This window comes from Myotis myotis, unplaced genomic scaffold (assembly GCF_014108235.1).
Source record: "Myotis myotis isolate mMyoMyo1 unplaced genomic scaffold, mMyoMyo1.p scaffold_m19_p_19, whole genome shotgun sequence".
In the NCBI taxonomy this organism is placed as follows: domain Eukaryota; kingdom Metazoa; phylum Chordata; class Mammalia; order Chiroptera; family Vespertilionidae; genus Myotis; species Myotis myotis.
The window spans coordinates 1,007,430-1,022,435 of NW_023416323.1; the positions used below are offsets into that span (position 1 = coordinate 1,007,430).

At 42.6% G+C, this 15,006-nt stretch overlaps 1 protein-coding gene and 1 pseudogene across 4 annotated transcripts in view; one reads left to right on the top strand and one right to left on the bottom strand.

Annotated features, from left to right (window-relative positions):
• LOC118674084 (zinc finger protein 234-like) overlaps positions 1-15,006 on the bottom strand; it is a 38,160-nt gene that overhangs the window by 9,587 nt on the left and 13,567 nt on the right. Inside the window, exons 1-4 of one of the 4 annotated variants that reach the window (XM_036345315.1) lie at positions 14,054-14,179; positions 12,287-12,465; positions 9,975-10,065; positions 8,040-8,166 (exon numbers count right to left, since the gene is read on the bottom strand). In XM_036345315.1, coding sequence (XP_036201208.1) covers positions 8,040-8,166; positions 9,975-9,989 — 142 coding nt within the window. In that variant the 5' untranslated portion in view covers positions 9,990-10,065; positions 12,287-12,465; positions 14,054-14,179. Of the gene's footprint in view, positions 1-8,039; positions 8,167-9,974; positions 10,066-12,286; positions 12,466-12,812; positions 13,335-14,053; positions 14,180-15,006 lie in introns of those variants that run through there. The other 3 variants (XM_036345314.1, XM_036345313.1, XM_036345316.1) reach the window with 3 other exon arrangements.
• LOC118674087 lies at positions 13,772-14,652 on the top strand (annotated as a pseudogene).

Genomic DNA, 15,006 nt, shown 5'->3' on the forward strand with positions numbered 1-15,006 from the left:
GAAATGGCTACAAACAAGTACCTTTCAATAATAACTTTAAACGTAAATGGACTAAATGCTCCAACCAAAAGACATCAAGTGGCTGCATGGATAAAAAAACATGACCCATACATTTACTGTCTACAAAAGACCCACCTCATTAGAAGGGACTCACACAGACTGAAAGTGAAGGGATGGAAAAATATCTTTCAGGCAAATGGAAAGGAAAAGAAAGTTGGGGTAGCAATACTTATATCGAACAAAACAGACCTCAAAGTGAAGGCCATAACAAGAGATAAGGAAGGCCACTTCATAATACTAAAGGGATCAATACAACAAGAAGATATAACCCTGGTAAACATATATGCAGCCAATGCAGGAGCACCCAAATACATAAAACAACTCCTGGAAGATATCAAAGGAGAGATCAACTACAATACAATCATAGTAGGGGACTTTAATATACCATTGACATCACTGGATAAATCCTCTAGACCAGGGGTGGGCAAACTTTTTGACTCAAGGACCACAATAAATTCTTAAACTGGACCGGAGGGCCGGAACAAAAGCATGGATGGAGTGTTTGTGTGAACTAATATAAATTCAAAGTAAACATCATTACATAGAGGGTACGGTCTTTTTTTTTTTTTTTTTTTTAGTTTTATTCATTTCAAACGGGCCGGATCCGGCCCGCGGGCCGTAGTTTGCCCACGGCTGCTCTAGACAAACAATCAGCAAAGAAACAGCAATCCTAAATGACTCACTAGATCAGATGGACTTAATTGACATCTTCAGAACACTTCAACCCAAAGCCACGGAATATACATTCTACTCAAGTGCTCATGGGACAGATTCAAAAATAGACCACATATTGGGTCACAAACAAAGTCTCCCCAAATTCAAGAAGACTGAAATCATACCAAGCATCTTCTCAGACCACGATGGCATAATATTAGAAAAAACTACAATAAAAATAACCCAAAATACTCAAACACTTGGAAGCTGAATAACATGTTATTAAATATTGATTGGGTTACCAATGACATCAAAGAAGAAATTAAAAACATCCTGGAAACTAATGACAATGAAAACACAACAATCCAAAACCAATGGGACGCAATGAAAGCAGTCCTGAGAGGGAAGTTTATAGCTCTACAGGCCTATCTCAAAAAACAAGAAAAAATGGGAGTAAATCATCTAACTCTACAACTCAAAGAATTAGAAAGAGAGCAACAAGAAAACCCCAGAGTGAGCAGAAGGAAGGAGATAATAAAGATTAGAGCAGAAATAAATGCCATAGAGACCAAAAAAACAATACAGAAAATCAATGAAACCAAGAGCTGCTTCTTTGACAGGATAAACAAGATTGACAAACCTCTAGCCAGGCTCACCAAGAAGCAAAGAGAGAGGACCCAAATAAACAAAATCAGAAACGATAGAGGCGAAATAACAACAGACCCCACAGAAATACAAATGATTGTTAAAAAATACTATGGACAGCTCTACTCCAACAAACTAGACAACCTGGAGGAAATGGACAAATTCCTAGAAAAATACAACATTCCAAAACTCAATCAGGAAGAATCTAAAAATCTCAATAGGCCAATAACTATGGAAGAAATTGAAGCAGTCATCAAAAAGCTTCCAGCAAACAAAAGCCCAGGACCAGATGGCTTCACAGGTGAGTTTTACCAAACATTCAAGGAAGAACTAAAACCTATCCTTCTCAGACTACTACAAAAAATCTAAGAGGAAGGCACACTTGCAAGCTCATTCTATGAAGTCAGCATCACCCTAATACCAAAACCAGGTAAAGACAACACAATGAAAGAGAATTACAGGCCAATATCCCTCATGAACATAGATGCCAAAATCCTCAACAAAATCTTAGCAAATCAGATCCAGCAGTACATCAGAAAGATCATACACCATGACCAAGTAGAATTTATCCCAGGGATGCAAGGATAGTACCATATCCGCAAATCAATAAACGTGATACATCACATAAACAAATTGAAAGAAAAAAACCACATGGTTATATCAGTTGATGCAGAAAAAGCATTTGACAAAATTCAACACCCATTTTTGATAAAAACTCTCAGCAAGGCAGGAGTAGAAGGATCATACCTGAACATAATAAAAGCATATATGACAGGCCCACAGCCACCATCATACTCAATGGACAAAAACTAACACCATTTCCCCTAAGAACAGGAACAAGACAGGGATGCCCACTCTCACCACTCCTATTCGACATAGTACTGGAAGTATTAGCCATTGCAATTATACAAGAAGAAGAAATAAAAGGCATCCAAATTGGAAAAGAGGAAGTAAAACTGTCCTTATTTGCAGACGACATGATATTATACATACAAAACCCTAGAGAAACCATCAAAAAACTACTAGACTTAATACATGAATTTGGCAATGTAGCAGGATACAAAATTAACCCCAAGAAATCCGAGGCATTTCTATACACCAATAGTGAACTTTCAGAAAGAGAGATTATAAAAACAATCCCATTTACCATCACACCAAAAAAATTAAGCTACCTAAGAATAAACTTAACTAAAGAGGTAAAAGACCTCTACTCAGAAAACTACAGGACATTGAAAAAAAAGATAGAGGAAGACATAAACAGATGGAAGAACATACCATGTTCTTGGATTGGTAGAATCAACATCATTAAAATGTCCACACTACCCAAAGCAATCTATAAATTCAACGCACTTCCCATTAAAATACCAACAGCATACTTCACAGATCTAGAACGAACTCTCCAGAATTCATCTGGAATAAAAAAAGACCCCAAATAGCTGCAGCGATACTGAGAAAGAACAAAGTAGGTGGGATCTCAATACCAGATATCAAGCTGTATTACAAAGCCACTGTTCTCAAAACTGCCTGGTACTGGCACAAGAACAGGCATATAGATCAATGGAATAGAATAGAGAGCCCAGAAATCGGCCCGAACCAATATGCTCAATTAATAGTTGACAAAGGAGGCAAGAACATACAATGGAGTCAAGACAGTCTCTTCAATAAATGGTGTTGGGAAAATTGGACTGATACATGCAAAAAAAAAAAAGTGAAACTAGACCACCAACTTACACCATACACAAAAATAAACTAAAAATGGATAAAGGACTTAAATGTATGATGGGAAACCATAAAAATTCTAGAAGAATCCAAAGGCAACAAAATCTCAGACATATACCGAAGCAATTTCTTCACTAATACAGCTCCTAGGGCACTTGAAACTAAAGAGAAAATGAACAAATGGCACTACATCAAAATAAAAAGCTTCTGCACAGCAAAAGAAACCATCAACAAAATAACAAGAAAACCCACTGCGTGGGAAAACATATTTGCCAATGTCATATCTGATAAGGGCCTAATCTCCAAAATTTATAGGGAACTCATACAACTTAACAAAAGGAAGATAAACAATCCAATCAAAAAATGGGCAAAGGACCTAAACAGACACCTTTCAAAAGAGGACATTCAGAAAGCCAAGAGGCATATGAAAGCATGCTCAAAATCACTAATCATCCGAGAGATGCAAATCAAAACAACAATGAGGTACCATCTCACACCTGTCAGACTGGCTATCATCAACAAATCAACAAACGACAAGTGCTGGAGAGGACGTGGAGAAAAAGGAACACTCGTGCACTGCTGGTGGGAATGCAGACTGGTGCAGCCACTATGGAAGACAGTATGGAGTTTCCTCAAAAAACTAAAAATGGAACTCCCATTTGACCCTGTGATCCCACTTCTAGGAATGTATCCCAAGAAACCAGAAACACCAATCAGAAAGGAATGCACCCATATGTTCATAGCAGCACAATTCACCATAGCTAAGATCTGGAAACAGCCTAAGTGCCCATCAGTAGATGAATGGATTAGAAAACTGTGGTACATCTACACGATGGAATACTATGCTGTTGTAAAAAAGAAGGAACTCTTACCATTTGCAACGGCATGGATGGAACTGGAGAGCATTATGCTAAGTGAAATAAGCCAGTCAATGAAGGAAAAATACCACATGATCTCACTCATTCATGGATAATAGAGACCATTATAAACTTTTGAACAATAATAGATACAGAGGTAGAGCTGCCTCAAACAGATTGTCAAACTGCAGCGGGAAGTCTGGGGAGGGTTGGGAGGCAGGAGGGGGGGGGCGCTGGTAAGAGATCAACCGAAGGATTTGTATGCATGCATATTAGCATAACCAATGGACATAAGACACTGGGGGGTAGGGGAGGCCAGGGGATTGTCAAGGGTGGGGGGAAAAAAGAGGACACATATGTAATACCCTTTAAGCAATAAAAATAAATAAATAAATAAACAAACAAACAAACTCAGAAGCAAACAAGATGTTCTTCAGTAGGTGGGTAAATAAACTGTGGTATATCCACACAATGAAATATTATTCAATGCTAAAAAAGAAATGATCTAACAAAACTATGTAGGGATAGGAAGGAAAGGTAAATGCATATTGCTAAGTGCAAGAAGCTAATCTGAAGACTACATATTGTATGATTCCAACTATAAGACAATTTGGAAAAGGCAAAAGTATGGAGACAATAAAAATTTCAGTGGTTTCCAGGGGTCAAGGGAAGGGAGGGATAAATAGGTGGAAGACAGAAGAATTTGAGAGTACCGAAAATACTCTATACAATACTATAATGGTGGAATACATAATTATACATTTGTCCAAATAAATAAAATGTGTAACACCAAGAGTGAACTCTAATGTGAAGTACAGACTCTGGGTGATAATGATGTGTCAATGTAGGGTCATCAATTATATTTTGTGGGGGATGTCAATAATGTAAGAGTGTGTGGGCGTGTGAAAGTAGGGAATACATATCTTCTATTTTCCTCTCAATTTGGCTGTAAATCTAAAACTGTTCTAAAAAATGACCTGTTTTTTGGTTTTTTTTTTAAAATACTTCTGAAAACAATTTTATAAAGGAAAAATTCACTCCCCTTCCTGTAGGAATAGTCAGTTGAAAGCCTCCTCTGTTGCTCCAGTAGACATATGATAAATAACCTCTATATAACTCTGCCTTGGATCATTTTATTGGAAAGTTACTTCAATGCTGAGGTGACTGAAATGGTTAGAATGACTTGCAGATTTGGGAGTATTTTATCACATACAGGCTAAAACACAGTGTAAAGCAGACAGTCAAATGTTAGCTCCTACTGGCAAGTTTCCTTCATGAGGATGACAAAAGGGAAATCAAGTTGAACAGATAACATACATAGTTCTAAAACCTGACACTAATCCAGATTATTAGAAAAATAAGTGAAAAAGTGGAATGTAATCTTACAACAGATAGAATCTGGGAGAAGGAAAAGGTGAGGTCACAGCATGAAGTCAGAAAGCCAACCCAGAACAAGTTAGTTCCTGCCAGAACCTCTTTCCAGACAGACACATGGATGGCTGGCTCATGTCTTTTAGGTCTCTACTCAACGTCAGCCCACCGACAAGGCTCTTTACCACCCAGTGTAAAATAATAAATATTGTCCTGACTCAATTCACCTCCGGCAACTTCCAAGCTCTTTACTGATGTTCTACACAGTATATATACATATATATATATATATATATATATATATATATATATATATATATATATATATGTGTGTGTGTGTGTGTGTGTGTGTATAATATATATATATTAGAGGTCCAGTGCACGAAATTCATGCATGGGGGGGTTCCCTCAGCCCAGCCTGCACCCTCTCCAATCGGGAACCCACAGGGATCAGGCCTAAAAGAGCAGTCAGACATCCCTCTCGAATCTGGGACCACTGGCTCCTAACTACTCACCTGCCTGCCTGCCTGCCTGATCACCCCTAACTGCCTCTGCCTGCCTGCCTGATTGTCCCTAACTGCTCCCCTGCAGGCCTGATTGCTCCCAAATACTCTCCCTGCCCACCTGGTCGCCCCTAACTGCTCTCCCCTGCCAGCCTGATCACCTCTAACTGCTCTCCCCTGCCGGCCTGACCTTGCCCATAACTGCCCTCCCCTGCCAGCCTGGTCGCTCCCAACTGCCCTCCCCTGCCAGCCTGACTGCCCCTAACCCCTCAGCAGCTGTGGATCAGGCCCTGCCTTTCTCTCCACGCCTATCTCTGGGCCTGATCCACAGCTTTTGCTGCGGCTGTGGATCAGGCCCTGTCTCCCTCCCTCTTTGGGCCTCAACAGCAGCCGCGGAGGCTGCTGATCAGGCCCTGATTCTCTCTCCGGTGCTCTCTCTGGTCCTGATCCGCAGCCGCCACGCCTGCCTCGCCCACCCACAGCCTGCCACCCCACCTGCCTCCAGCCTTGCTGTGATAGGAGCCTGTGGGCTGTGGGGGAGGGACCAAGAGGTGCTCCATGGACTTCCTGGTGACCAGTTGTCTGTCTGGTCATTTAGGTCATGACAGCCCTAGGCTATTATTAGTATAGATGGCCGAAACCGGTTTGGCTCAGTGAATAGAGCATCGGCCTGCGGACTGAAAGTTCCGGGTTCAATTCTGGTCAAGGTCATGTACCTTGGTTGCGGGCACATCCCCAGTAGATGTGCAGGAGGCAGCTGATCGATGTTTCTGACTCTTTATCCCTCTCCCTTCCTCTCTGTAAAAAATCAATAATAAAAATATATATATATATATATATATACATATATATATAATAAATAAAAATATTAGTATAGATGTATTTTATTAATTTCAGAGAGGAAGGGAGAAGGAGAGATAGAAACATCAATGATGAGAGAGAATCATTGATGGCTGCCTCCTGCACGCTCCACAGTGGGAATGGAGCCCGCAACCTGGGCAGGTGCCCTTGACTGGAATTGAACCCGGGATCCTTTAGTTTACAGGTCGACGCTCTATCTATTGAGCCAAACCATAAGACACAGTAAGTCAACTGTTGTTTAACTGTCTTCCCCATGACAACACAGCATCAAAGAGGCATGCATTTTATACCTTATACACTGAACACACATTAACTTTTACAGTGAACACATTTCCTAGAGCACATAACTACTGCACAGAACCATGCCTAGAGTATAGTAAGTACGCAGAAAATGAATGTTGAATGAATAATGAATCCCACCAAAAAGTTTCACTTTTGGTCAAATTAAAAGACACAAGGGTGCATACACCAAGCATGATGCTAATGAGAAAATCAAAGGTGGCAAAATTCCTTGAAGTAAAAAGAAAGCAAGAGAACCTATCCCTACTTCCTTCTGAAGCTTTTAGACTGTCTCTTTGAAATCAGAGTTTGGGAAAACTTTGGGTGGTCAGCGCACGTCATAGCAAGCGATCGAACTCCTGAGGGGACACTTTGCACTTTAGCCTTTTATATATACAGATGTGACTTGGCTCAGCCTGTGTGGCTCAGTAGTTGAGTGTCAACCTATGCACCAGGAGGTCATGGTTTGATTCCCTGTCAGGGCACATGCCAGAGTTGTGGACTTGATCCCCAGTGTGGGATGTGCACAAAGCACTGATCAATGATTCTCTCACCAGGGGGTGGTGCAGAATGAAGGAGGGCCCCTGCTGGCCATGTCTAGGGACCCTACCGGTGCACAAATTTTGTGCACCAGGCCTCTAGTATTTTAAATGAACACACTAAAGGTATAATTTATTAGAAATTTAAGATTCCTACTGCATACTCAATTAGTCAAATAAGTGTTTTTCAAACATTTTTTTTAAAAAAATGACCTATTTTAAGAAATGCCAGTATCTCATGACCCAGAGAAATATGCAGGAAATGTATTTATAAAACCCACTTGCTAACCAATGCCTATTTTTATTAAAGCTCCTCCCATGGTTTTTAGATCACTCATGCAACTGGCCAGTGTTTTTGCTGCAAAGTATTCTGTTCTTCCTAACAAACTGATATTTCCCCCTTATTTTATTGCATTAAAAAGTGTTGGTACAAAAGTCGGGTCCACAAAAGTCTGTAAGCAACTGTTTTAAGATCCACAGTGCCCTGAATGCCTGAGGACACAAGCCAATCCTGGGAGCTGATACTGAGTACATAGGGCACCTGTCCTCACCCACTGAGACCAGGTTCCAGAAGTTCTCCAGCATCACGTCTTGGTACAGCTTCCTCTGGCCAGTGTCCAGCAGCCCCAGCTCCGCCTCGGTGAAGACCACAGCCACGTCCTTGAAGGTCAGTTCCTCCTACAACACCAAACACATGTAACCTCAATCTTCTAATCAGTGGCCTCTTGAAAAGTGACAGCACTGAGAAGGTAGAGAGGATGGGCAAGAAATGGTTTCAGATTTTGAGCAACTTAAGTCGATGTGTAGATATTCCAGCCCTTCTCCTCCAACTCCAAACACTGATTCTCCTCAGCCTCAGCATAAGTACAGCAGTGACCACAGTCCTCATATTTTTATTTTGTGCCCTTATTGGGTCTATTTACAAGTAACCTCCAAGAACCCTAAACATGCCCTGACCGGTTTGGCTCAGTGGATAAATCGTCAGCCTACGGAGTGAAGGGTCCTGGGATGGATTCTGGTCAAGGGCCCCAGTAGGGGGCGTGCAGGAGGCAGCTAATCAATGATTCTCTCTCATCATTGATGTTTCTTTTTTTTTTTTTTAATATATTTTATTGATTTTTTACAGAGAGAAAGGGAGAGAGATAGAGAGCCAGAAACATCGATGAGAGAGAAACCTTGATCAGCTGCCTCCTGCACATCTCCCACTGGGGATATGCCCACAACGAGGGCACATGCCCTTGACCGGAATCGAACCTGGGACCCTTCAGTCCGCAGGCCGACGCTCTATCCACTGAACCAAACCGGCCTCGGCCATCATTGATGTTTCAATCTCTCTCTCTCTCTCCCTTCCTCTCTAAAATCAATAAAAATATATTTAAAAAAAGAAGAGGAAGAAAAAAATAAAAAATATGAACAACAAAATGGCAACAAATACATACCTATCAATAATTGAATCTAAAAATAAATAAGAAATCTAATGAACAGAATAAAATGGCGAATAAAATAGAATCAGAGGCATGGAAATGGAACAGACTGACAATTCTCAGAGGGAATGGGGGTAGGGGGGTGGGAAGAGATTAAACAAAGATCTTATATGCATATATGCATTACCTTTGGACACAGACAATAGAGTGGTGAGGGCCTGGGGCGGGGCGGGAACTGGGTGGAGGGGGACAATGGGGGGCAAAAGAGGGACATCTGTAGTAATCGCAACAATAAAGATTTAAAAATAAATAGATAACAAGAAAAAAGAAAAAAAGATGTAGCTTTCAGCTATCGTGGGAATGTGGGGTAGGTAAAAACAAAAAATTAAAAGGTATATCAATTCAAGGGGAATGTGACATAACCCTAAAAAAGAAACATTATATAACACTAGAGGGAAGAAAATCACAATTTAAAATTAGATGTATATCATGAATAGAAACACAGCTATGAATGCACATGAGGAAAAGTATACTAGAAAATGAAAACAGCTGATCTGTGAGCAGGGAAACAGTAAAGTGGGAGAAGTGTTCATTTCTGGTAATTTTTCTGCTCTACAAAATAAATAATAAACAAAAACTGAAAACAAATGCAAAGTAAACTCAACACACTGGAGCACAACAGGTCCTCAAATACCCGTTCTTCTGCTTGAGCTGTCCCAAGAGAAACGTGACACGTCGATAATGAGGTGGAATTTTATTTTTAAATTTATTTCTTTTAATCCTCACCTGAGGATATTTTCCCATTGATTTTTAGAGAGAGTGGAAGAGAGAGGGAAAGACAGAGAGAAATATTGATATGAGAGAAACACATTGATTGGTTGCCTCCTGCATGCGCCCCAACCAGGGCCCAGGCCAGGGAGGAGCCTGCAACCCAGGTACATGCTCTTGACTGGAATTGAACCCAGGACCCTTGGTTCCGCAGGCTGATGCTCTATCCACTGGGCCAAACTGGCTAGGGCATGAGGTGGAATTTTAAAAGAGAGAAAGGCATGTCCTACTCACCTTAAATGTGGTCATTTTTCCTCCTACTTCTGGAGATACAGAGTCCTGAGTAATACAGATCCCAGGAAGGTAGAATTGTGCCTGGCAGTGCCTGCAAAAAAAACATGAAAGAGTCGCCTGCATGCTGCTCACCTACATGGATGACTGTTATGAATTAGCATGTGAATATTTATAGCAGCCTTATTCATAATAACCTAAAACTGGGAACAACTGAAACGTCAACTATATGTGAATAAAATTGTGGCATATTTGTACAACGGAACACTATTCCCCAATTAAAGGAAATGAAGTACTGAGTACGGTAGAACATGGATAAACCTTGTAAACATTACGGATAGAGAAAGAAACCTCAGTCACAAAAGACTGCATATTCTATGATCCCATTCATACACAATGTCCAGAGTAAGCAGATCTATGGAGACAAAGTAAGTTAGTGGTTGCTTAGGTATCTGGGAAGAGAATGAAGGTTAGTTACAACTGGGCAGGAAGAATCTAATCAGGGAAACAAAAATGTGCTCCACTAAGCAAAGCTGCACCCAAAACGGGTGAATTCTATGATATACATAACATACCACAAGTATACCATTGGTAAAAATAAGTGTTTGTTAATCTACGTGTCACTTAAATTAGTAAAACTAATTTATGGATTCTGAGTCCATAGTGATGTAATACTTATATTTGAATAAATGAATAAATAAGTGGGGAGAAGGAGAAGCTTGTCTTTATAGTAGAATGCCCACTAATAAATGTATTTCCCCCATATGCTATATTATTTTTGAGAAAAAAAAACAAACACGCCAGTAACTTTACAATGGACAAATCCGATAGCTATCACCTTAGCTTAGTGTACGAAGCTGAGTTCACCAACACAGGGACAAACCAACATCCTTTGGCTCCACCTCACCACTTCTGTGGAATCCCTGCCACAATGCAAGATCTGAACCTAAACATGGACTATACCAAATAAACCCCAAATGAAGGGCTGTCTCCTGTATAACTTGACTCTATACTCTTAAAAAGCATCAAGAAAAAAAAGACAAAGGCTGTGGAATTGTTCCCATTAAAGAACATTAAAAGAAGTACTATAAAAATGTTGTAAGATGTTTATCAACAAATGTACAACTTAAGGCAATGCATAAAACTGGAATTTGAAACTTGGGGGAAAACCAATTACGTACACTGCCAGTCTGTGCTGCCTTTCCATGAGTCCAAAAATATTACATTATGAGAATTTTAAATGAAAACCAGAACAAAATAAATACAGGATTATAGAACAGTATGTTAGCTAATGTTTCTTAGCAATAGCTAACAGGCAACACTATTAACCACCATTAGTAATAACTTAGGAAGTTATATGGAAGTTCATTTGTTCATTCTTTCTTGGCAGTGTTTGGAAATTATCACTGTAAAAACACATAAGGGGAAAAACATTAAGAGAGGTATAAAATTTTAAAATATTTATAATATACAAGTATACACGAAAACACTAAAAAATTAGACACTTAAGTACTTGCTATATTTATATCCTGAATGAACGGGTAATTTAAAATATTTTTTTCTCTCATATTTCTGTAATCTTTGAATGGTGCATATTGTAATTTCTGAATGCTTTATAAAAACAAGAAACAAAATAGTTGACAATGTTTTAAAAACTCACAGAAAAGTCCAAGCCCATTGCCCTTGTTTTTAAGGTCTCTCAACATCAAGTACTAACTAACTACCTGGTCTGATTCCAGCTAGTTCCTGTGGCTCAGGAGAATATGTCCAAGAGATTATAGCTCTGAACGTGGACTTCCTAAATTCCAACCCCAGCTCAGCCTCTTATTAGGTGGGTGACTATGGGGGGAAACTGATGCTCCTCGGGACTGATCTCATTTTTATAGAATAGGAAAAGGGCAGTACTTTTCACAGAGCCACGATGTGGCATCATGTATTTATTCGTATAAAACCCTTATCACCGCCGAAGACGGTTTGGCTCAGTGGATAGAGCGTCGGCCTGCGGACTGATGGGTCCCCGGTTCGATTCCGGTCAAGGGCATGTGCCTGGGTTCCGGGCACATCCCCAGTGGGGAGTGTGCGGGAGGCGGCTGATCGATGTTTCTCTCCCATTGATGTTTCTGGCTCTCTATCTCTCTCTCCCTTCCTCTCTGTAAGAAATCAATACAATATATTTAAAAAAAAAAAAACCCTTATCACCAAAGTTGGCAGTTAAGGATTCATTATCATCAATACCCATGCCCGAGTTCACATCCTACACTTTTTCCGATTTATGTGAACATCACTGTAAAATGAAAACCTCAAGTCCCACTCACGTGGAGCTTTGCTATCAGCAGCCAAGCAGTCACCCCCTCTCGCTCGGTGCGGTCCTTTCTGAGAAGTCAGGCCGGGGGAAGAAGAATACTATGAATGAATGCCACGATCGTGCCGAAGCCCTCGAGGAAAGTCAAAGCCTCTTCTCCCTCCGTGCAATCTGGAAGCAACCTTTACATTCCTAAAAAAAAAAAAAAAAAAAAGAGGTCTGCAGTGGTCCGTCCGGTATTCCAACAGCGTCTGTCAGCGATCAGAGAAGAGGCAGGGTCAGTGCAGCTGGGGATCTGACCCTAACCCGGAGGAAATTAAAACTAAGGAGAGATCACCATTCACAACGTGCCAAGAACTAAATTAATACTTCTATTTCTACCCCTTCCTTCAATTCCCAAAACAGTTCTGTTAGCAAGGTCCTGTTATCCTTCCTCACTTTAAAGAACAGTCCCGGGAGGCCCGATGCCAGGAGGCAGCCCGCGCACGGATTGGGGGGGGGGGGGGGGGGGCGGGCGAGAGGGCAGCCCGGGAACTCACACCAGGAGACAAAGGCGACTCCAGCCCGTCCCACTCCCGACGCTACAAGCGCCCCAGACGCGTAGCTCGGAGGCGCCGCCGCCCCCGCACTTCCATACTGCACCCTCCGCAGAGGCTTCTTTTCCCCTAAATCGACCGCTGAGTCACGGCGGGTCTTACGCATAGATCCAGAAAGTTCGGAACCACCCCACGGAAAATACAGTAAAAACCTTACACTCCCTGAACCGAAGTGCCTGCGACCTCACGAGGCTTCGGGACTATATTTCCCAGAATTCACCAGACCCGCCTTCCTGAGCGGAAGTGCACGCGACGGCACAGGACGCCTGGACTACACTTCCCAGAATCCCGAAGGAAAACGTTTACGTACAGGCTCACGCTGTAGGAGAAAGTGTTGAGACTACAGGAAACTCCTTGACTACACTTCCCAAAATGCCAGAGCGGAGAGACTCCCAGAATCCCAACTTCCTGGTTACGTGGACTCTTTCACTGAGAGTCTGTGGACGTTCCCTAAATCTTCCAGAAGAAATATCACATAGACACAGGACTTCCTGAAGTCGCAATGAGTCCAATTATGACAGGAATAGTGTAGAGATACAATCTTCAAGAAATCAAGGGAGTTTGGGAGCGCGGCCGCTCGGTTGAAAGGAGCGACTTCCTGGGCGCGAGACCCAGCAGCCGGCGTCTGAGGAGGCGCGCGACCCAACGTCCCTGTTGCCATGACAACCCTGCGCTTCGCGGACCTGCACCGGGGCAGCGAGGACGAGCTGCCACTAGGCTCAGAGCAGAGAACCACCAAAGACGGCTGGGTTTATGATGTCGGGTCACACTGAGAAGACTCAATGGGAACATCCGAAAAACGGAAAAAGAAAACAAATAGCAGATTTGTCTTATAGATGGGAACAAGAAACCCATGAGGAAGGACACTGTATTTGGTCAACCATATACTAGTAAATAAAATAACTGTTTGGACCCAAGACTGGCACTTACTATGGATGATAATCCTACAAAGCCAATCACCAGGCAGAATACGACGGTAGCACCCAGGGGGGATTTCACCAACAAAGTGGTTGTAGTTCCTGGAGCTAATTCAGGAATAGGGTATGAAATCGCCACATCTTTTGCCCTTCAAGGTGCTCACGTGATCTTGGCCTGTAGGACTAGGACAAGAGCCAGTGAAGCCATGTCCTGCATTTTGGGAGAATGGCATAAAGCCCCGGTACCCGCGGTCACCCTGGACCTACCTGCTTGGTAGTGTGCACAGGTGTTCAAGGCCAACCATGTGCTTCTGCATGTGCTTGTGTGCAACGCAGTGGCTCTTGCTCTGCCCTGGAGCCTCACAACAGATGGCGTGGGGACCAGCTTCCAGGCGAATCGCCGGGGGCACTTCTGCCTTGTCCAGCTCCTTCAGGATGTCTTGTGCGGCTCAGCCCCAGCCTGGCAGTGTGGCCTCCTCAGAGTCCCATAGATTTACAGATATTATGTTTCCTCGGGACAACTAGACTTCAGCCACCTCTCCCCACCTACAAATGACTGCTGGACCGCGCTGGCTTACAACTGGTCCAAACTGCAACATTCTGTTCTCCAATGAGCTCCGTCACTGTCTCTCCCTGCCCGGGGTCACATGGAAGGCAGTACATCCAGGAAACATGATGTACTCCTCCCTTCGTCGCAGCTGGTGGGTGCACACCGTGCTGTTTACCTCGGCCAGGCCTTCCACCGAGTCCATGCAACAAGGAGCTGCCACCACCCTCTATGGTGCTGCTGTTCCTGAACGCAGGGTCTAGGAGGCATGTATTTCGACAACTGTTGCCGCTGCGTGCTCTCCAGAAGCTCAGAGTGAGAAGGCAGTACTGGGCCCTGGGGGCACTCAGTGAGACAACTGATCCAAAAAAGACTCAGCAGCCAGTCCAGCTAAGTGGGAGCTCTGGCAAGGAAGGGCACACCCACCCACCCTGTGCGTGCAGGGGCATCACTGCCAACACTGGACCCTTCCAACTTACCCAGGGGCCTTTCCATGTCCCTCCAACACAGACCTGCCAGAGCAAAGGGAATAAGGAGTAGTGACAGCAGATGGGAAAATGTTAAATACCAATGGGAACCAGGAAATTCCGGCAGGAAAGACAGTATCTCTCTTCTGGGGCTGGCTTAGGCTTGGGTCATTTTGCTTTATTGGTGGTGACCTGTTTGAAAGTGA